Below are 22,993 nucleotides of genomic sequence, written 5' to 3'. Positions count from 1 at the left end.
TCTGATACCAAGCTGACATGGGGGATTTATTTTGTAGAAAAGCAACATCTAGAGAATGCCACAGACAGCCCTAGTATGTCTAAAGTACTACATATAAACATGATAATTGCTCAAAGTGACAACACTGAAGCACTGAAAGATACCAAAGTACTTTCTGAATCCAAGAAGTCAAATTACACTCAGAATGGTTTTCAGGTCTTTACCTATCTCAAAGTTCTAATATACTGACATCTGGCAAACCAGATAACCAGAACACTCAACAACCAAGTTTTCTGACCATACATAAACTTACTCGTACTCATCCGGTATATCTCCATACAAATATTTTAAGATTCCAATTTCTTGGTTAAGCTATATATGCTTGGGCTCATTAAATATACTTAGACTTCTCTATTATACAAAGTTAAATGTACAACTAAATTAGTAAAAAGTGCTCACTGTGGTTTATTTTACTCTGACAAAAATGTTTATGCATGTGTACTCTATACTAATACTGCTTTTTTTTTTAATTCAAAATTTTCCTGCTCTTTTATAACTAGTTTTGTGACTTTTTTGGGTAAGACATCTGTGTCTTCTTTATTCTTACAGATTCTTCTTTTTATTTCTTAGCTTAAATTCAGTACAAGCTTTATTGGTATCTTAGGCTTTGTGTGCGTCCTTGTTCCTCAACACCAGCAGTTCTTCAGAGGCCTGACATCCAGCACGGGGCTTGCTGTGTTAGATTAGTTCTAGAAAAAGGATTCAAGACATTTTTCCTGAAATATACAGAATATGTCATGCCAAATCTCTTGTTTATACAATAAACTGGTAAAACTGGTAAATTGCACATACAGCTCATATTCCCAAAATAGAATAACTTAAATATTAAAACGTACCTTTATGTTACCACCAAAACTGACCTTATAAAGCACAACAAATGGAAATATTCAATTAAAAAAAACACACAAAATCCACTAACCGTAAAGTCTGCGTATCACAGCATAAGAACTCTCATTTCCCTATGACCTATTCAAACTACAGACAGCTATATTTTTTAAGCTACTCTAGAATTTACACCCTAATTAGAAATTTATACGAAACACAATTTTATGTTCAAATATGGAAATAAGCAACATAATTCCAAAACCCAAAAGTATTCCAGCATTCTGTAAAAAGAAATATCCCCAGCGGCTACATCCATGGTCACTAGCATCATTGTGCAGCATCTCAGGTACCTTAAAGAAAAAAAAAAAAAGGGGAACATTTAAGTTTTCAGAACCACAAATTTGTTTTTATTACAGAACAGTATACAGTATATAGTATACGGTAATATTAGTTGTATACGTAGCTGGATATACTGAGTCAACTCCTTAAAACAGGATCTTAAAACAGGACATGTTGACTCTAGCTAATACTGCCACACAGCATTTCCCAGCAGTTTATCTTTTTTTATGCTTGTTTATTTGAGAGAGAGTGCGTGCATTCGGAGCGCGTGCACCGTCAGCGCAGAACCCAATGTAGGGCTTGATCTCACGAACCACGAGATCATGATCTGAGCCGGAATCAAGAGTCAGACACTTAATCAACTGAGCCACCCACGCACCCCTCCCAGCAGTTTAATTAATAATGATTATTCACAGTATGCTCAACAAGCCACAATCTTTATTGGTCCAGTTTGCTCCACTATAAGATTAAGAGCTATACTGATTATGCTGCTTCAGTTACTGTGTATAGCTGAACTGAACATGACATATAGCTCACCTAAGTTCAGAGATCTGGAACTCTTACATTATATAGAAGTTCGGCAATCAGATTAGCTGGGACTATTGTGTGGATTTTGGTGACAAAAAAAAAGTAACTCCTTTGTCCATTAGTAAGAAACTTATGAACAGTTTCAAGTATACACAGCATGCCAACAAAATGTGACATGTGCTGGGTTTCCTACAAATCCATACACAATTCAATACCTGATTACTGAGATTCTACCTTCAAGAAGACACATCAGAAAGGGGTAGATATTTCTGTGTATCCTGATACACATTAGGATAAATGTGCTTGTGATCAATAATCCAAAAGGATAAACTCTAAAGAGCCTGTATTTTCTGTTACCTTACTAAAGTATGGACTCCCTTATCACTACTGCATTTAATATAAAGCCTTTTTATTATTTATTTATTTAAAAAGTTAGCTCTATCCCCAATGTGGGGCTTGAACTCACAACCCTGAGATCAAGAGGCACATGCTCTACTCAGCCAGCCAGATGCCCCTTAATCTAAAGCCTTTATAAAAATAAGGTTTCACTGAGCATTTTCTCTATTTTATCATTAATCAACACTATAATTAAACTTCTTAAAAACTTACCATATCAACCAGAGCAACATACATGAATAAGCCAGCAGTAAGTGCAAATATCCACATGGAAACATTTTCAGCATAATGACCAATGAAGATTCCCGTTGCCATTCCAAGATATGCCAGCATGGCTGACAGAGCATTATAAAGAACAGCCTGCTTAACAGTCATGCCAGCCTTTAGTAAAACAGCAAAGTCACCTTTCACAGAAAACAAAAAGGGACAAAGTAATGAAAAATCACTTTTAAGACACAAACCCAACAGATTTCCCAATTTACAAAATTCTCTAATTTTTTTGAGGGGAAAAGAAAAAGCAGCAAACTTGAGAATTACCCAGGGGTAACAGTGTTAGTGTAAATCACCTAACAGCTCTATAAATTAAGATTTTGGTTTTTAAGTTTGTGATTGTTTGTTTGTTTGCTTGCTTGCTTGTTTGTTTGTTTGTTTATTTATTTATTTATTTATTTTGAGAGAGAGAGAGAGGGCAGAGAGGGAAAGAGAGAGAATCCCAAGCAGGCTCCACACTATCAACACAGAGCCTGATGTGGGGCTCAAATTCACAAACTGAGATCATGACCTGAGCTGAAATCAAGTGTCAGATGCTCAACCAACTAGGCCACACAGGACCCCTAAATTATTTTTTTCCGGTTTTTGTTATGGCTTTCACTTTGTCGATGAATGATAAATACCACAAACCTACTATTTGTGGTCTTGCACTGTCTTCAACAAGCTTGTAACTGGCCATCAAGAAGAGGAGAGTGGAGAACAGAGGAAATGATTAGCATATGATAAAGGCAATTTATAATTAAGAGCTAAAGAGTCTAATGTTCTAGTTATAAAAGGAGAAAAAGAGACAAATTAAGATAGGAATAGCTGAGAGAGGCTTAATGAAGCATGAAGGATCTAGAATGTGGAACATAAACCAGATGTTGAGGATCATAAACATTGAGTAGGCAGATGGGAGGCCTTGTGAATGGCAGAACACATGCCAAGGAGCAAAAGTGAAAATGGCATCACAGGTGTGTGCACATATGTGTCTGTAAAAAGAAAAACAAGGACATGAACTGGGATCCAGAACAACTCTGGGAAGGTTTTAAGTCCTGGTGACAGAAGAGAAAAATATTCAAAACATAATTCATCAACTTCCCTTTTCTTCAGCTGTAACAAGTCTCTTTGCCAACTTATCTCTGTTAACAGAAGATGACTCTTATTCCTGTGGTCTTATTCATATTGTACGTATGAAGATAATGATCACTGATGTCACCAGCATGCTGGTGTAAGAAGATATGTGGTAGGGAAAGAGGACAAGGGAGGAGACCCAGGTTTCTCTCTGGCAACCCCACATGGACAATTGTGTAATTATACTTATAGGGTCAGAGTTCTGGCTGGAAACAAACTTGTACTCAGTAAGAAAAGAAAGCTAGACAGGTTAGCAGACTTCTAAGAAGGCATGAAAGTTACAAAGAAGTTTGCTGGAACTCTCAATAGCAAAACCCAGCAATACTAGGATACTTCCTAACCCTGGAAAATGCCATTTATGTGGTTCTCTTACCTAATTCATGTGGCAACTCGTGACAAAACACAGCAACAGAAGTACTTAAACCACTTGATAAACCTTCAGTAAAAGCAGCCCCTGGGTAAAAATCAGAGAAAGTTTGGCTACATTATATTGTGGGTGTTTTTAAAAACAACTTACCAGCTTACAAAACAAGGTAAAAGATGTGAACCATATTCTGGTCGTAAATAAACAGAACTTTCCCAGCTGCACTCCGTATCTCCTTTATAAGTAATGTTAGATTACATTCCATTAGGTTTACATTTCACAGTGGAGCATAAGCAGGTACGAGAGAGAAGGGAAAGTTCCACTATGCCTCAGAGTGATTAGAGGATCTTCCCACAGACCTGGGAAGTAACTGCAACCACATAAAACATTTATGTAAAAAATAAACTGATTTAAAAGGTTTAAAAGAAAACACAGCAGTCAGGAGTACAAATATGTTTCGCTGGCCTCAGAAGAATTCACTATGTAATTAGACTTGTTTACATTCATTCTTTCATTGTCTACCAAGGACAGTCTAGAACAAATGGCTCCCCCCATTTTAAAAGCTAACACCATATATAACTGACTGCTTATACAGAGTGACTGAGCACCTGCACGTCCTCCTTTGCTGCTCATGCTGTGCACAGTACATACCGGAGGGAGAGCACCAGGCTTCCAGGGGGCCAAGGCCTGGGCGCATCTGCCCGGCTGCACAACAGCACTACCTCCTGGGGCAGGTGGTTCGCTTTGCCAGGCCTCAGCTGCCTAACCGGTAATTATTTCCATTGCTCCTTCCAGCATCAAGTTACTAAAACTCATAAGTATTCTATTATCTCTTGATTGTGATACAACAATTTAACAGCAAAAACTAGTTTTTTGGATAGAGATTCGTAACTGAACTTATCAGATATGCCAAGATGATTTTGGTATAAAAGATGATGAAAATTCTCTTCCCTTAATACTATTTTATAGATAAGGGAACTTAAATGTAAACAAAAACAAAAACAAAACACATGCTCTGTACACATTAGATCTTGATCTTAAGACTGCAAATTAAAACAACTGTTGATAGTTACAAGTTAGGTAATGGGCTAGGCAGTTGTAGCACTTAACCTTACCTAATATTTATTGAGAACTTCGTTGTCGAAGTAGCTACAGAAGAAATAACATTTTGATAATCTTAGAAGTTAATAGCCTTATCAAAATCAACCTATTCTTTGTTAAAATTGGACTGGTAGTTTAATGTGACATTTTCAGAGTCAAACAACAAGCAACTATGTAGATGTATACCAATTGCCAGGCCATCGCTGAAATTGTGCAGGCCGTCGCCCATTATCACCATCCAGGCCAATGTGGCGATGCCGGCGTCTTTCAGCTCCTCCCGAGAGTAGCGCTGACTGTGGCTGTGGGGGTGGTGGTTTTGGTGGTGGTGGTGGTGGAGGATATGATGATAGTCATGATGGTGGTGAATGAGATCGTCTGATTGGCCGAGGGTATCATGGAAATGCGAATGGCATTTATTCTTGCACCCTCGGGGTACATATTCATTATAGACTTCTTGCGGATGAGCATGAGCTATCATGACCTCTTCTTCTTCCAAGATTGCTGGCTGTTGAGAATCAAAGTGGGAAGGCTCCTGTGAGTCTGCTCGTAAATAGCCTTCAGGTCCTAGGTATAAACACAAAGGACATTGGGAAAGAGTCAGAAAACTTTGTTAATGTGCCTGGATACATTTCAAACAGTCCCACTGACAAAGTCCAAAAAGATCTTAGAGCATGGCAAGTACTAAACAGAGTGATGCTTATGAAAAACATCATCAGGCTTCACAGCGACATGCAGAAGAATGAGCCTGGACCACTTTCTTATCCCATACACAAAAATAAACTCAAAATGGATGAAGGACCTAAACGTAAGACAGGAAGCCATCAAAATCCTCGAGGAGGAAGCAGGCAGAAACCTCTTTGACACTGGCTGCAGCAACTTCTTACTCAACACATCTCCAGAGGCAAGGGAAACAAAAGCAAAAAGTAACTATTGGGACCTTATCAAGATAAAAGCTTCTGCACAGCCAGTGAAGGAAACAAACAACAAAACTAAAAGGCAACCTAAGGAATGGGAGAAAATATTTGCAAATAACATATCAGATGAAAGGTTAGTATCCACAATCTATAGAGAACTTATCAAACTCAACAGCCAAAAAACAAATAATCCAGTGAAGAAATGGGCAAAAGACATAAATAGACACTTTTCCAAAGAAGACATCCAGATGCCTGACACATGAAAAGAGCCTCAACATCACTCATCATCAGGGAAATACAAATCAAAACCACACTGAGATACCACCTTACACCTGTCAGAATAGCTAACATTAACAACTCAGGCAACAACAGATGTTGGCGAGGATGCAGAGAAAGAGGATCTCTTTTGCACTGTAGGTGGGAATGGAAACTGGTGCAGCCACTCTGGAAAACAGTATGGAGGTTCCTCAAAAAATTAAAAATAGAACTACCCTACAACCCAGCAATTGCACTACTAGGTATTTATCCAAACAATACAGGTGTGCTGTTTTCAAGGGGCACATGCACCCCAATGTTTGTAGCAGCACTATCAACAATAGCCGAAGTATGGAAAGAGCCCAAACGTCCATTGACAGATGAATGCATAAAGAAAGTGTGGTGCGTGTATGTGTGTGTGTGTATATATATATATACACACACACACATACACACAATAGAATATCACTTGGCAAAAAAGAATGAAATCTTTCCATTTGCAACTACGTGGATGGAATTAGAGGATATTATGCTAAGTGAAATGAGCCAGTCAGAAAAAGACAAATATCATAGGACTTCACTCATATGTGGAATTTAAGATACAAAACAGATGAACATAAGGGAAGGGAAGCAAAAATAACAAAAACAGGGAGGGGACAAACAGAAGAGACTTAAATACAGAGAACTGAGGTTTGCTGGAGGGGTCGTGGGAGGGGAGATGGGCTAATGGGTAAGGGGCATTAAGGGAGACACTTGTTGGAATGAGCACTGGGTGTTCTTTGTAGGGGATGAATCACGGGATTCTACTCCTGAAATCATAATTGCAATATATGCTAACTAACTTGGATGTAAATTAAGAAGAAAGAAAGAAAGAAAGAAAGAAAGAAAGAAAGAAAGAAAGAAAAAGAAGGAAAGAAGAAAATACAAACATCAACAGGTTTTATTGAATTTTAAGAAATTAAATGGTCTCACAGATTAAGAATGGATTTTAAACTTTAGCCTTCAATAACAACCACTCAGATTCTTCCTTGATTTCTTCTGCCTTCTTATGTTTGTTTTTTCTTTTTCAAGTTTTTATTTAAATTCCAGTTAGTTAACATACAGTGTAATATCTGCCTCCTTATATTTTTGAAAGATGACTGTTTTCCTGATTATAAAAGCACCACATACTTTAGAAAAACATTTAAGAAAAATACTGAAATTCGGAAATAAAAAACATGCTTAATCCTATCATCCAACTTCTTCTGTTTTGAGGGCAAAGTTCAAGGAAAAACAAGTACTGTATTTGAAATACAATTATCACCAAGGACCATTTATTGTGCAAAGAGAAGTAAATTAAACTGCAACAATAAAGTTTTGTTTTTTTCCCTTTGTCTTGTCCACTGATGACACTTTTCTTGGGAACATTCTGACCCTGTGGTCCAATCCTAGGGCAGCTATTTCTGCTCAATGTTACATATTTCACTGGACTCCATTAAAAAGGCTGAAGAGAGGGGGCGCCTGGGTGGCGCAGTCGGTTAAGCGTCCGACTTCAGCCAGGTCACGATCTCGCGGTCCGTGAGTTCGAGCCCCGCGTCAGGCTCTGGGCTGATGGCTCGGAGCCTGGAGCCTGTTTCCGATTCTGTGTCTCCCTCTCTCTCTGCCCCTCCCCCGTTCATGCTCTGTCTCTCTCTGTCCCAAAAATAAATAAAAAACGTTGGGAAAAAAAAAATTAAAAAAAAAAAAAAAAAGGCTGAAGAGAGAAGAGACACAAGAAAAAGAGCAAGAACGTTTCACTTACTCTTTAGAGAAAAAAACATGTGAAAAAACAAAGGGTGGACAGGAAACCCTACAAGTAGGCAGTAGCAAAAAAGTAGTTTTTTCTCCTTTGTCAGCTGGCAACTATGTAGTGAGCACCTACACTGGCCAGTACCCTGCTGGGCACTGGGGATGGAATGGAGCATGACAAGGTCTCTACCTTCAAGGAAGTTACGTTCTTGTGGGGTGACAGCCATATTTGATAAGGAAACACATGTATAAATAAGGTCATTTAAGGCACCAGAAAGCATGGAAAAAAATAGAAAAGGTTAATGTGAAGGACAGTGACCGGGAAACCTTTGTCTTTTGGTGATCAAGGAAGGCCTCTGACCCCCAAATGATGGGAGAAGGAATTTGTGTGAAGATCTGATAAGAGGCTTTCAAGAAGAAACAACAGCGAATGCAAGGCTCCGAGATAAACCTGGTGTGCTCACAGAATGAAAAGGCGGCCAGTGAAACTGGACACAATGAACAATGAGAGAGAGTTCATGGCAAGGAGTCTGGTTTAAAAATTTATTAACTCAATCTGTCTAACAAGAAATGCCAAGCTAATAGTCAAGTTACAGGAAAAATAGGAACTTTACAGTGGAGCATCATGTTAGGTGGCACATCATGTCACTGAAAAGGATACAATATCACGTTGTGGTATTCCTGCCCAAAATGATCAATTAATCATAAAAAAAAAGAGAGAGAAACCCCAAGTGGGGGACAACTAGACGCAACATTTGATTCTGGATTATACTCTGGACCAATTTTTTCTTTGGGTGGAGGGAGAATATAAAGGAGTCATTAAGACAACTGGAAAACCTTGAGTGATATCTACAGAGACTAGATAATGGCATAGTATCAGCATTAATTTCCTGATTTCAGTAACTATAGAACACAGTGCCCTTTTTCTTAAAAAAAAAAACACATACTGAGCATTTGGGGATACACAGACATCTCATCTGTAACTTACTTTCAAGTGGTTTAGCAAAAAATTGTATATGTGTACTCACAGAGAAATAGAATGATAAATGTAGGTAAAATAACTGGGGAATATATGAAAGAGATACAGAAATTCTTTGTATTATTCTTGAAACTTCTCTGTATGTCTGAATTTACCTCTGGAAAAGTAAATATAATATAAACAACTTACAATTAAGAAGAAAAGGTATAAGATATTTCAAAAGTAAAAAAGAAAACATTTAAAAAGGGACATAGTCCCCTTTCTTCCAGATAGTCTAAACTGCCTGTAAATCACGGAGCAATCGACTACCTCCAGCCCTCAGATGTGTTAAGACTTACGATCGTCTGCATCTACTTTCTCCTCATTTGTTGAAAGTTGAGATTCATACTTGGACAGCTGCTTCTTAATCTCCAGATCATCATCATTTTCAGGTTTTTTCTGATTCTAAAATGGCAAGGGAAAGCCATACTTTAAAACAGTTGACTTGCTTAGGTGTACAACTGTAAACAAACAGTTAACCAAAAGATTCAGAAAAAGACAACACAGTAAACGAACTTTACTGGAATAAAAGTCATCCAAAGGCAGGCAGGGCCTATAGTTAACTTATACAGCACCTAGTAGTGTGTTCTAGACATAATAACTGCTCAGAAAGGTGAAGTGTCAAAGCTCCAATAATAGGAAATGTTGCAAAATCACATAGTCATCTTTCTCAATGTCCCCCATGTCATCTACTTTTAAGTGTGCTCTGGGAGCCTGTTAGAAATGAACAATCTTGGGCCACACCCCAGACCTAATGAATCAGCATAGGGATTTTAACTAGATGCCCAGATGATTCATACACACATTAAAATTGAACTCTGCCCCAGGTTATCAATTTGGAATCAACTAGAGACATTTTCTCCAGCATTTAGTGAGCTGCTAACCAACTACTTGGTTCTCTCTCCATTCCTCTTTTGGACACTGAAACCACATATTTCCTATACTTTTTATAACCTGAAACTATACTGTAACACTGATTAAGTATTTCCTATTAAAACTAAAATACTTTTCTTGTAATAAAACACCATTAACAAGCTTTCTTTTTTTATTTAAAAAAAATTTTTTTTAATCTTTATTTATTTTTGAGAGAGAGAGACAACATGTGAGCAGGGGAGGAGCAGAGAGAGAGGGAGACACAGAACAAGTAGCAGGCTCCAGGCTCTGAGCTGTCAGCACAGAGCCCGATGCGGGGTTCGAACTAACAAACTGTGAGATCATGACCTGAGCCGAAGTCAGACACTCAACCAACTGAGCCACCCAGGCGCCCCCAGCTTTTTTTTCAACAAATCTCTACTGGTTAGCCTTAAACTTATCATTAGGTTTTTTAACCACCTCAATACCATGCTTGAGATATTATCCTTACCTCTGAGCCCAAGCATAATGGTCACCATTTGAACATTGGTGCCTATGTATGATTTACTCATGTAGAAGGTAATATTCAAAATGACATTCAACATCTGTCAATATTCAGTATTCAAAACTGTCACACAAATAATAGATTTCTTATTTGCAGTACTTTTGAATATGACTTAATTACTACTGGATCTGAGATTTCATTCTGGTGACAGCATATAAAATATCTGTACATTTTTAAAGGCAAGCACATAGACACATCTTTTAAAAAAATTTTTTTTAAATCTTTATTTATTTTTGAGAGAGAGACAGAGTGTGAACAGGGAAGGAGCAGAGAGAGAGGGAGACACAGAATCTGAAACAGGCTCCAGGCCCTGAGCTGTCAGCACAGAGCCCAACATGGGGCCCGAACCCACGAACCGTGAGATCATGACCTGAGCCAAAGTCGGACGCTCAACCAACTGAGCCACCCAGGTGCTCCCATTTTTTTTTTTTTTTAACGTCTTATTTAATTTTGAGATGGGGGTTGGCAACAGGGGGAGACACAGAATCCGAGACTCCAGGCTCTGAGCTGTCAGCATCATAAGCTGAAGTTGGACGCTTAACCGACTGAACCACCCAGGCCCCCACATCTTTTTTTTAATGATTATTTATTTTGACACACACACAGAGAGAGAGAGAGAGAGAGAGAGAGAGAGAGAGAGAGAGAATCCAAGCAGGTTCTGCCCTGTCAGCACAGAGCTGGACACGGGGCTTGATCTCAAGAATGCTGAAATCATGATCTGAGCTGAAATCAAGAGTCAGATGCTTAGACTGAGCTACCCAGGAGTCTCCACAGACATATCTTTATACCTACCCCTGGCTTAATGCCTTAAACAGAGAAAGTACTTCAATATTTGTGACAAGAAATGAATTCAGGATATTTTATATCACTTCAGTTAATGCTTTCTTATTGGGCAATGACTCACCCTAGAACCTACAGTTTAACCAATTCTTTCATTCTGTAAGTATTGGGACCCATAACGTTCCCTATGCTAAGTGCTGGCAATAAAGCATAAAACAAGATATGCCTGGTCTCCGTTTTCATGGAGCTTATCACCCACAGGAAGGGAGACTGCACAGATAAAAGGAAAAACACATAGTGCTATGAGAGTGTATAACAAGACGCAACTAAGTTCCAGGACAGGCTTCCTTGAGAAAGTGATACTTATACCAAGACCTAAAGAAAGCAGGAGTTTGTGGGGGGTGGGGTGGCTGCGGAGGTGCAGAGGTGGATGTATTCCAGGCAGGGAAAAAAGCAGGTGGGAGGGCTCTACAACAGGAAGGGGCCAGCCCCACCCCACAAATGAAAGCAACATAAGGTGGTTGGGGCTTAGTAGGTCAGAGACGGGGCTAGAGAGGAGGCTGGGTGGCAGAAAGAGACCTAAACAATGCAAATCAAGTTAAAAGTGTGGACTCTGTCCTGAAAGTATCAACAAGTCACTGGAAGGATTTTCAGTGGTGGTTACAACTTCACCAGATTTTCCATTTAAACAAATCACTTTGCCTGCTCTGTTCTGGACTGGGAGAAGAAAACAATAAAATAATGTAGACAGTCCAGTTAGGAAGTGACTGCTAACACCTAGGTAGGAGATAAGCATGGTTTAGACCAGCATGATAGCAAAGAAGAGGGAGAGAAACTGAAAGACTGTGGATGTATTTAATAAAACTAGCTTGGATATGAGGATAAGGGAGATGTTAGAGATGACTTTCAGGTTCCTAGAGTGAGCAATAACCTTCACTGGTAGAAAAAAGGTTTTGAGGTTGAACTTATTATAAAGGCCCAACTATCTATAAAGTATGAGATGTAACCTAGTCTGCATATAGAGATTTCAGATTGACATACATAGTATGATATATGGAATCATCCAGAGTACAGAATGGATGTCTTAAGGAAAATGCTAGGTAAAATGTCCTGTTATGGGGCTGAAGAAGCTCTCAACACTCACCATATACTGGAGAGTTTTTATTTAATGTTTCTTATACATTCAACAAATATTTGTTAAGTATCTATTATGTGCCAGATGGCATTCTAGGCATTGGGTATGTGGCAGAGGTCCTGGGTCTTAACAGTTTATATTCCAGTAGAAACTATTTTAGAAAAGATATCATCAAGCTTCTTTGACTACAAGCCAAAGTAATGTGTACATAGTAAAAGACATAATACATCGTAATATCACTGCTGCATTTAAAAACATTGGTCATGGGGCGCCTGGGTGGCTCAGTCAGTTAAGTGTCCAACTCCTGATCTTGGCTCAGGTCATGATCTCATGGTTTGTGGGTTTGAACCCCACATCGGGCTCTGCTCTGATGGTGCCAAGCCTGCTTGGGATTCTGTCTCTCCTTCTCTCTGATCCTCCCCCACTTGTGCTTTTTCTAAGATGAATAAACATAAAAATAATTTAAAAACATTGGTGATGACAGAAGACTGATTTCACAACTCATTGAATTATAACCTGGAGTTTAAAAATAATTGTTCTCTATTAAATAAGAGAGAACCTACTTCTTAAGAGTCTCATATTAAAGAGTACCAGATTAAAGAAAAGCTATCTTTAGGTAAATTTGAAAGCTAAACTGAAATCAGAATGTTAAAGAAATGATGGCATTTGAACCAGGGAGACAACAATACAGACCTCTGAACCCCACCTCTTCCAAAAGAAAACTAAAAAGGATCATTTGTTTTTCTAAGGAAAGAATTCCAGAGAATGTAAACAAGTAGGATATATCCTCAAATTAGTCCCAGGGAAGTGCGTGGGACGATGGGAACGTGGAAGAGGACTCCTGGATGAAGAATGAACAAGCTATTCTTATTTCCTTTCTTTCCACTAAATTTAGGTCCAGCAAGGAGAAGGCTCAAAATTTGTAGCTTGAGATTTTAGTGGATGTCAAATCTATCGGGGCAAATAGTCACAGGATGAACGAGGCACTCTCCTGGTCATACACGCACTTGTTTCCCACAGGGAGCTCTGTGTTCAGCAAGAACAACTATGTTTGTTTTCAAACCTCTGCATGCCAGTTATACTTGTTATTGTAATTGCACAATTAAATTACGTACAGCTCAAATTGTGAAATGATGGTGAGAATAGGTATATCTGTGAAAACTTAAGTTGAAGGCAAGGTGCTAAAAAAAAAAAAAAAAAAAAAAAAGACTATCAAGTTATGTAAAGCAACCACTGCATAAAACTAAAAATTTACAAAACCTAAACTCTACCTTCGAATACCTTTGCTAACGTATAACCTCTTGCTCAACTTGAGAGAAACTGAAATTGGAGATTGTGGATGAAGTCACATGGCTATAGGAAAACAATGATCATATGGAACTCCAACTCAAAATCTTGGTCAACGTCAAATGACCAGAATATGAATGTATGAATGTTTTATATTAATTAAGACATCTAAGATGTGTATGTGCCATTTTTACAAGTTTCCATAAAGACAGTCTTTTGACTGACTTGCCTGGTCACATCAGACGAGAGGTGGCAGATAACCACAGGCGACACATTGGGTGTTTTTACCAGAGATAAGGAGCCTACTGTTTGCCTTCATACTACTTTCTGGTGTCAATTTGCAAAGGACAAGACTGTGAAAGTCACAAACCCTCTTTTTTTTTTTTTTTTTTTAAATGTTTATTTCTTTTTGAGACAGAGAGAGACAGAGCATGAACGGAAGAGGAGCAGAGAGAGAGGGAGACACAGAATCCAAAGCCGGGTCCAGGCTCTGAGCTGTCAGCACAGAGCCCGACGCGGGACTCGAACTCATGGACCACGAGATCGTGACCTGAGCAGAAGTCGGACGCCCAACCAACTGAGCCACCCAGGCGCCCCCACAAACCCTCTTAAATGCAACAGAATATTCAGCTACTGGGTGAATAAAGTTAATCAAGCAGTTAACGCCAACTACCAATAAATACCAACAGTGTATCCATAATGCTTCTTTAAAAAAACACAAGCAAACCTTTACTGACAGGTATGATTGACACTGAAAACTGTGCATATTTAAAGTATATAAATCAATGAACTTGGGTATATATCCCCGTGAAAGCATTGCCACTATAAAGGCCATAATCGTGATGCTTCTGACCTTTAAGGCTTTAAGGCTCTGCTTGTGTCTTGTTTGGTCATTTACACAGATGTTCATCCTTTGCAGTTCTTACCCTCGCCTGAGTTTGAAAGGAACACTGAAAATAGAGAACTCCCGGGCTATCAATAATATGAATGCCTCTGGGAACAAAAATTATCTCAGGGTACTGAACTCCTCTCAAATGAAGATCACACCCCCTGGACAAGCTCAGCTAACAGTCTAGTTAGAGTACTACTCAAATAAATGTCTGATGTATAGTAAGTACACAGTACTTTTTCTTACCTTTTTCTTCTTATCTTTAAATTGCTTGATCAATGTGAGCACATGTTCGACGAGAAACATGAAATACAAGCCACCCAGAGCTGTCAGACCCTTCCAGGTGGAATCAAAATAGGTACTTTCTTCTATGTTTTCAGAAGACAGATGACTGAAAAGTGGCCCTCTCTTTGCTTCCATTGCTGGTTCTTCATGGCTGTGACTGTGCTGGTGACTTGCGTGAGACTAAAGGGAAAACAACGTGTGTTTTATAAATTCATTAGTTTCACACGTGTCAGAAAAACTGGCCAAGATAATAAGGTCAAATACGAAAACATTCAGAATTAGTCAAGTAATGGGATACTTCAGAGCTCAGAGGGAAGTTCAATACATGAAAATAAAATGACCCGCAGTCAGCTAGCAATTTAGATCTTAATGTACCATGTGCTAAGGCACTTAACAGACTGCATTTGTTTAGTGTGAAGACAGATACCTTCCTTAATAACTCTCACATAGGTAATGGGTATTTTCAATGTTTGACAAGTGACCAGGGCCACAAATAGCAGGGAACTGCCAGATTTAACAGACATACAGTGTTTACTGTCTACACTCCAAACTGAAAAAGCCCACACTAGTCCTGTCACTGTGGTTATAAGAAGCCCCGTGTGTATCACGGGCCCTGGCAGGTACCTGAGATCCAGGTGTGTGGCCCCAGCAGTCCGCAGCTGGGTGCGGTAGGAACTACCACCACTGTGCGTCAGGCAACTGAGTGTGGAGCACACCAGCCGAGACAAGATGGGGGGCGGGGCACGGGGCACCCTACGCATCAGCTGCTTGGTGTAGCAGGTATTCCTGAACAAGTGCCTTCTGGGGCCCGGGGGAACTTATCACAGCAAAATATATGTAGTACTCTAGGAATGATTTTTTTCCCTGATTACCTATGAACCTCTGAGGAAAATTTAAAGGATGAGATCCGATTATTTTAAGTATTTAATGGAGCTATCAAATAAACTTTACATAATTTAAGAATTTACTTGTGTCAATGAGTGTGAATCTCATAAATTCAACTCTCAAGGAAAATTCGTTTCTTGAGTACACAGAGAATCAGTTTATATTTCTGTGGCAAATACACTAATGTAAGATAATTCACGTTGCAATCTATCACAGTAATAATATCTGAGCAGAATCTGTCTCCTTCTATTAACTGGGTCCAAAAAGTTAAATTCTTTATTTAATAAAGTCCCTTAAAGAAAAAAAGCAAAAAACAAACCATGAACATATATGCAGATCTAGAACAAAAATGCAGCTTTCAGTTACCAGTTTTTTTTTAAATTTTATTAAAAAAATTTTTTTAACATTTTTTAAAATGTTTATTCATTTTTGAAAGAGATAGAGCGTGAGTTGTGGAGGGGCAGAGAAGGAGACACAGAATCTGAAGCAGGCTTCAGACTCTGAGCTGTCGGCACAGAGCTGACATGGGGCTCAAACTCACAAACCATGAGATCATGACCTGAGCCAAAGTCGGATGCTTAACTGACTGAATCACCCAGGCACCCCTAAAAAACATTTTTTTAAAGTTTTATTTAAGTAATTTCTACAACCAAAATGGGTCTTGAACTCACAACCCTGATATCAAGAGTTGCATGTTCTTCTGACTGAGCCAGCCAGGCACTGCCACAAATATATTTTATTTATTTATTCAATGTTTTATTTTACTTTAAAAGACAGAGAGGGACAGAGCATGAGCAGGGGAGGGGCAGAGAGAGAGGGAGACACAGAATCGAAAGCAGGCTCCAGGCTCTGAGCTGTCAGCACAGAGCCCGATGTGGGGATTGAACTCGTGAACTGCAAGATGATGACCTGAGCCCAAGTCAGATACTCTATCGACTGAGCCACCCAGGCGCCCCTCCAGCAAATGTATTTTAAAATCAACTCTTCTAAACCAAATCTCTAACCTTTTATATATACCAACACAAAGAATTCTAGTACAAACCAAAAGTTCTTGAATTTTTTCAATGTTGAATAAAATATACTAATAAGACAAGTGACTGTACTCACATGTGGGAGGAGGTGTAAAAAAGCATCACCACTCAATGTCCCGACAGCCAGTGCCACAAGGAAACTTAGGAGAAACTTGAAAAACACCCGATTCATGAGAGGCACTAAGATAACACCCAGCAAGGACAGGAAACTAATGATGGAAATGGCTATAAAGCCACCAACCCAGGCTGTCAAATAAAACACAGCAAAAGGAAAATTACATTAATTGTTAAGCTTTAAGAGTTTTTTAAAAGTTATTTATTTTGAGAGAGAGAGAGCACGCATGCACACAAGCAGAGGTGGGGGAGAGGGTGAGACGGGGGGGGGGCAGGGTGGAGATGGTGGGGGGGGGTAGGGGGAGAGGGAGAGAGAGAGAGAGAGAGAGAGAGAGAGAGAGAGAGACAGACAGACAGACAATGAATGAATTTCCAAGCAGGCTCCATGCTGTCAGTGAAGAGCCCAATGAGACGTGGGGCTCGATATCACAAACCTTGAGATCATGACATAAGCTGAAATTGATTTGATTTGGATGCTTAACCAACTAAGCCACCAGGCACCCCCAAGTTGCATTTCTTAATCTTCTTTTTTTCTTTTTTTGAAGTTTATCCATTTATTTTTGAAGAGAGAGAAAGAGGGAGGCAGGGGCAGAGAGAGGGGAGGACAGAGGATCTGAAGCAGGCTCTGTACTGATAGCAGAGAGCCTGATGTGGGGCTTGAACTCATGAACTGTGAGATCATGATCCAAGCTGAAGGCAGACACTCAACTGAGCCACCCGGGTGCCACCTCACAGCCCCCCACGCCCCACCCCGCCCCAAGTTGTATTTCTTAAAGTAAAGAAATACAAACTCAGTGGAAGAGGGCTGTGGTAATAGAGCAATAACCAAGAAACCTGCTGCTGGCTCAAATCAACAATCTGACTGAACCCTCCTGGTAAAGAATGTAAGTCTAGTGGAAAGTTCTTTCAGATGGGGGTGAAAAGAGGGCAGAATACTGCTACCAACGATGATTTCTACATCATTTGGGAACCGAGCTTTTCGACTCCCATACAGCTAAATTATGAAAGGGAGAAGAGTTAAAAAAAAAAAAAAAAAAAAAAAAAAAAGAAAGGATGAAAGAGAAGGAAACCAGGAATTCAATAATTTCTTCAGTGAACAAAGCAACTATTCACCATACTTTTTGAGCAACACAGGTCTACAGTAGAGCAGAACTTATCCTAGTTTATTAATTTATTAATAAGAACATACCATTAGGCTCCTAAACAGCAGATATTAACTCTGACCTTCTGAAACAGTGTGACAACATAGAAAAAGCCCAAATTTTGGATGGCCCTGTGGGATGTCCTCACTTACAGTATATTTTTGTTTTTAAGGCAAGGCTAACCAACTTGCTTTGTTCACACTCAGGGCAGAGAACAATTAAGATTAGGCTGAAAAATGAATGGATTCATGTCAATATAGGGAAAAGGACAACATAAATATACCTACTTGAAATTATCTTTACATAAGAAAGGCTACCCTACCTATTTGTAAAGAATAGGTCTTTGGAGGGATTTCAGCTTTCTTTTCACTCGTTGTATGAATTAGACACGATCTAGCGTCAATTTGATTGATGATAGCTGGGCAGAGATAGTTGAACTCTGTTGCATTCAGCAGAACCTGGATGCCCATGCCATGAGACATGAGTAACTTGGACGCATTGAAACACTGTGGGAAACAAAGCAGTGAAAATCACCAGAAAGCATTCCCATTAGACAATCCAAAAAAATTGTCTGATGATACAACACCCTTTCCACACTGAAGCTACTTCCTTATTTTTTCAAGTCAACCCATTAGCATCAACTGTTGTTTTGAGTACTTTGGAACTTGCCTCAAGCTTCTTGGTGATACTGTGTGACAATGGTGGTGTCCCACTTCTTCTGCCTACTTCTTGGGAGAAGCAGTTTAAATCATCTAGAGAGAAAGTCCTGAGCGGAATAACCTTCAGGATAAATGGACATTCACAAGCCTGTTAACTCATTGTATAAACCTACTAAGGAAATGAGCTTTAATTTTGAGATGGGAGCTCATTAGAGATTGAGAAATATGTTGATTTAGTACTAACGCTACCCTACCTGGCCTAAACAAGTCCAAAACATGTCACTCTTCCAGCAATGACTGCACTTGCAAAACTTAGCTCAGTTCTATCTCCCTGGCAAAAGCTCTACAAGAACGAGAGATTAAATTATGCCAATTACTCTTGTGGAGGGCAAGGCTGGTTAATAAAACAAACCTGTACCAGCAGGCAGCTGTTTCAACAACGTAATTAGACGACAAGCTCAGTTTGAAGAGAATCCCCTCTAGGTAATCTGAACGCCCCTTCTCACACATACACAAAATTGGCAGTGGCACCTGTTTCTCATCTTCTGTAAAGTTACTTTAACTTCCCACAGTTCTTAGCAAATACTACTCAGAACAAACTTTATTACCGGTGTTGCTATGGGAATGACCATTAAGATTATTCTGGAATTGGTACAGTCATATGGTGATTTGAATGAAGTACTCTTTAAGTTTTGCTCATTAATGTGTACCAACTAATTCCTTGTTCTTGACCTCTCTCAGCCAAGGAAAACTGTGCACAGTCTGGAAGTCTAGTCTAAGAAAAATACATGAATTCAGAACCTCACTGCCCAGACTTTTAATTTGTCCACCACATGGTTCTTGGTAGCTAGGACTCCACAAGCCACAGAGATACCTCTTCCAAAAAGGTAACACTATTCTTCTTGCCTTCTTTTGTGTCTTCAGCCACACCTTTCCCTAAAACATGGATTCTAACTGCTGCTTTTGTGAACTCCCATTTTCTACTTTTCATGAACAAAATCCACCTTTTAAAGGTATTTACTCCAAAAATAACTGATAACTGCCTTCCACATTCATTTTCAATTCTATTAGAAAATAGTTTTAGCTGCCAGCACCATTGTTACCAAAAAACTATCCCCCAAGTTTTGTATCAGGAATGTTTATAACACAGTAGAGATCAGGACTTTTAGACCAAATGCCTGGATGAGAAAGCAGACATTCCCTTTTCAGTAATTCATCATTTTATTTTCACTTTATACTCCTTACAACTAAAGATAGAACGGCAATGATGGGACAAACAAGCAGGCATAATGAAAAGCAGTCATCTTACCTCCTGAGTATTTTCATTTGTGTTTCTGGAATACATAAAGCCTTTTCTGGGCTCACTCACAGATTCATTTGTTTTCCTACTGGCCAGCTGGCTCATCCGGCCTTTTTCTGTGATACTGGGTGGAGTAGAACTGCTCACATCTTTGGGGAAAAGTTTTCCAGGTTTTGGAGTGTCTATTGTCTCTAGAAAGTGAGTTCCTTCAGAGACAGTGTTATACATAGTGGAGGTCACTTCACTAGCTGTAACACCATCCTTGATTAAAACATTCCTTCTACCGTTAGCATGTTCTGATCGGTGAGATCCTTTTCCCTGGCTGTTTCTGGGATCCTTACCCGAATTATCAGGCTCATGGTCTGGGCAAAGAGCTTTCCGATTATTTTTATTGGAAGGAGCATGATTACGGTGAGAATGGTGATCATGGTCAGAGTGATGGTCGTGGTCATGGTGTATATGGATTTTTTTAATCTTATCTATGCCTATATTCTGAAGCAATTTCCTGAATCCTTCAACTGACAAGGAATTATTTTCTCCATAGCGATGGAAAAGCTGCTGTAGATGATGTCGCCGTGTGGTGACTGCCAAGTCAACGTTAATGCCAGATTCCCAATTTGTAATAATTTTCTCAGTGGTCTGAGGGAAAGCAGTTGCTGGTTCTAGTTCGTGGAGGGGATTTGTGACTGACAGGGTGAGGGTCAGAATCAAGATTACAGATAAATTCCTCGCCATTGCACCTTCCTAGAGAAAACAGAAAAAAAATTCTTGCTTTCACTTTTAAAACAATTTGAATTAAGAAATTTCATGCTGAAAATTGATACTGAACAATCAAGGTTTACAGAGTATCATTTAGTATGGTTAGTGTAATGCTACATACAGTGAAAATATAAAGAACTATATATATATAGGAAATATACAAAAATACAAAGAATTCTAGGCCCTACCCTTGAATATACATGAAACAACTGGAGAACAATTGAGTGCTAAGGGACCATAATTAGCACTGAGAAAGCAACAAGTAATGCAGAAACTGGAGAGATTCATGTGGTTGCAGCCATACTGGTAATTTGTTATGGTAAGAACAATGATTCAAAATGAAACAAAACCCAATTATCTCCACCATCATTATTATTTCATAAAACAATCTTTTTTTTCTTTTTCATAAAACGATCTTTTAACATCGGAAAAAAAAAGTAGAAACGGTAATCTCAGAATTCACATTTATAACTTTTCTTAACTGTATACAAATCAATTTAAGTCTTCTCTCTCCCAATCCCACTCCTCAGAGGCAATCCATTTTGCCAGTTTCTTGTATATCTCCTAGGATATTTTCTATCCATAGTCAAGTAGATGTGTCCTTTAATGACACAAATCGGATCCTTTTTCCCCACTCAACAAATGACACCTTTCAGTGTTGGTACATATAGACTGATCTCATTCTCTTGAATGACTGCAAAATGTCACCTCTAATTTTTTTTAATATGAAATTTATTGTCAAATTGGTTTCCATACAACACCCAGTGCTCATCCCAACAGGTGTGTCACCTCTAATTAAACTTCATTAAAAAAATCGTTATGTTCCTATAAAACAGTAAAAATTTTATCATGGACTATCATCACTCATTCACGCAATAGTATTTGGAACCAAAGGCCTAACCTCCAGGAAAAGAATCAAGTTGAGCCTTGGGGCGCCTGGGTGGCTCAGTGGCTCTCGATTTCAGGGTTGTAGGTTTGAGCCCCACGTTGGGTGAAGAGATTTAAATCTTAAAAAAAAAAATCTTAAAAAAGAAATCCCATTTTATTAAAAAAAAAAAATCGAGGCTTGAAAAGCAGAACTCAGTTAAACAAGGGAAGGTATAGTCCAGATAAGCAGAAGAACTGATATCTCAGGACCCAGCAGATGTCCAGCACCAATGATGGATGGTGACTGTGACCAAATTCACCTGCCTTCAGCCAAAGAGGTGGAGGTCGGTTCTAGAGCTAGAGAGCAAGGACGGGGTAACTTAGTTCTACCACTTTCAGCCGTCTCCTGCACCAGGAAAAGCTGGTGCTAGGAGGGCTAGCACCTTACAGGGCTAGACTCCTCAAAGAACAATTTTCCGGGCCTGAAGTTTTGGGAATTCAGTTAATATGCAAAGGATAAAGATTAACAAATCATCCGCAGAAGAGAAAGTCAAGGACCAGAGTGGGTGGGGACAAACACAAACGGGTGGCTCAGAGGGCAGCTCCATGCCTTTCTCCCGGGAGGATGCTTACTTAGGGCGGTCAAGGAACGGCCGCCGGTTCTTCCCTACAAGTCAGCGTGTTGAAGAAAAAAGAAAACCTAAAGACAAGGGCCTGGAAAAAGGGGAGAGTGGAGAAAACGGGAAAAAAGGGCACAAAACTGCTTCCAAAGGCTTTCGTATTTTTAAACACGACAGTACCTTCCTCGAAAATGAGATGAACAGGACAGACCGTTTCCTCCGAAAGTCCTCCGCTGGACTCCGAAACCCATCTATGCACCCGAAACTGGGAAGTCCGGCCTCCACGGACCGCGAGGTTCCCCCTCTCCGCTGTCCCCTCCCGGACCTGCGGGACTCACCTCTCCGCGGCCTCGCCGTCCCACGGCCCGGCCCCACGCGCCGGTTCAGTTCTCCGCGGGCGGTCCGGAGGGCTCGGAACCGGTCCGTGCTTCTGTTTCAGAAGCCTCTACAGGGCACGGAGAAGCGGCGGTCTCATCTGCCCGGCTGCCCCTCGGGCCGGGCTGGGGTACCGCCGCGCAGCCACCGGGAAGCCGCGCCCCACGCGCCTCGCCTCCCAGAAGCAGGAGGACAATTACTAATTACCGCCGCGCGCAGCGCGCCGCCGCGAACCACCGCCTCCGCCAGCCATGACTGCAGGGCATGCGCAGTGCGGCCCGGAACCCCGTCCCCTTCAGGCGGATCCACGAGTCCGCCTGTTCGCCCGCGCCGCGGGGCTCGCAGGGGCGGGTGAGACGAAGGCGCGGTCCGAGCTGGCTGTGAGAGCCGGCACCAGTTAGGAGCCCTTTCGTCCAGCCTCTCCCCGGCCCTGCGCCGCTCTGAGGCCCGAGATTCTCTCTTGAGTTCCCCCGGCCAGCTTCCGTCCGCTGCTGGGAGCCTGGCCGTCAGGGGCAGCGG

The 22,993-nt window shown here is 40.2% G+C and overlaps 1 protein-coding gene across 2 annotated transcripts; it reads right to left on the bottom strand.

Annotated features, from left to right (window-relative positions):
* SLC39A6 (solute carrier family 39 member 6) lies at window positions 1-22,725 on the bottom strand. 2 transcript variants are annotated; one of them, XM_058692331.1, is made up of 10 exons: window positions 22,438-22,725; window positions 19,863-20,597; window positions 18,217-18,400; window positions 16,715-16,884; window positions 14,684-14,902; window positions 9,229-9,334; window positions 5,162-5,539; window positions 3,884-3,964; window positions 2,341-2,531; window positions 1-1,214 (listed from the first exon to the last, which is right to left on the bottom strand). In XM_058692331.1, the coding sequence occupies exons 2-10, from the start codon at window positions 20,586-20,588 to the stop codon at window positions 1,062-1,064; spliced, it is 2,208 nt and encodes a 735-aa protein (XP_058548314.1). In that variant the 5' UTR covers window positions 20,589-20,597; window positions 22,438-22,725; the 3' UTR covers window positions 1-1,061. The 2 variants fall into 2 exon arrangements, with proteins under 2 accessions (XP_058548314.1, XP_058548315.1); XM_058692332.1 differs by lacking the exon at window positions 22,438-22,725 and adding an exon at window positions 22,280-22,375.
* Between the last annotated feature and the right edge of the window lie 268 nt (window positions 22,726-22,993).

The sequence above is a fragment of the Neofelis nebulosa genome, chromosome 11, assembly GCF_028018385.1.
Source record: "Neofelis nebulosa isolate mNeoNeb1 chromosome 11, mNeoNeb1.pri, whole genome shotgun sequence".
Classification (NCBI taxonomy): Eukaryota; Metazoa; Chordata; class Mammalia; order Carnivora; family Felidae; genus Neofelis; species Neofelis nebulosa.
Note: the sequence above shows the minus strand (reverse complement) of the source record. Positions and strands in the feature narration are given on the sequence as shown.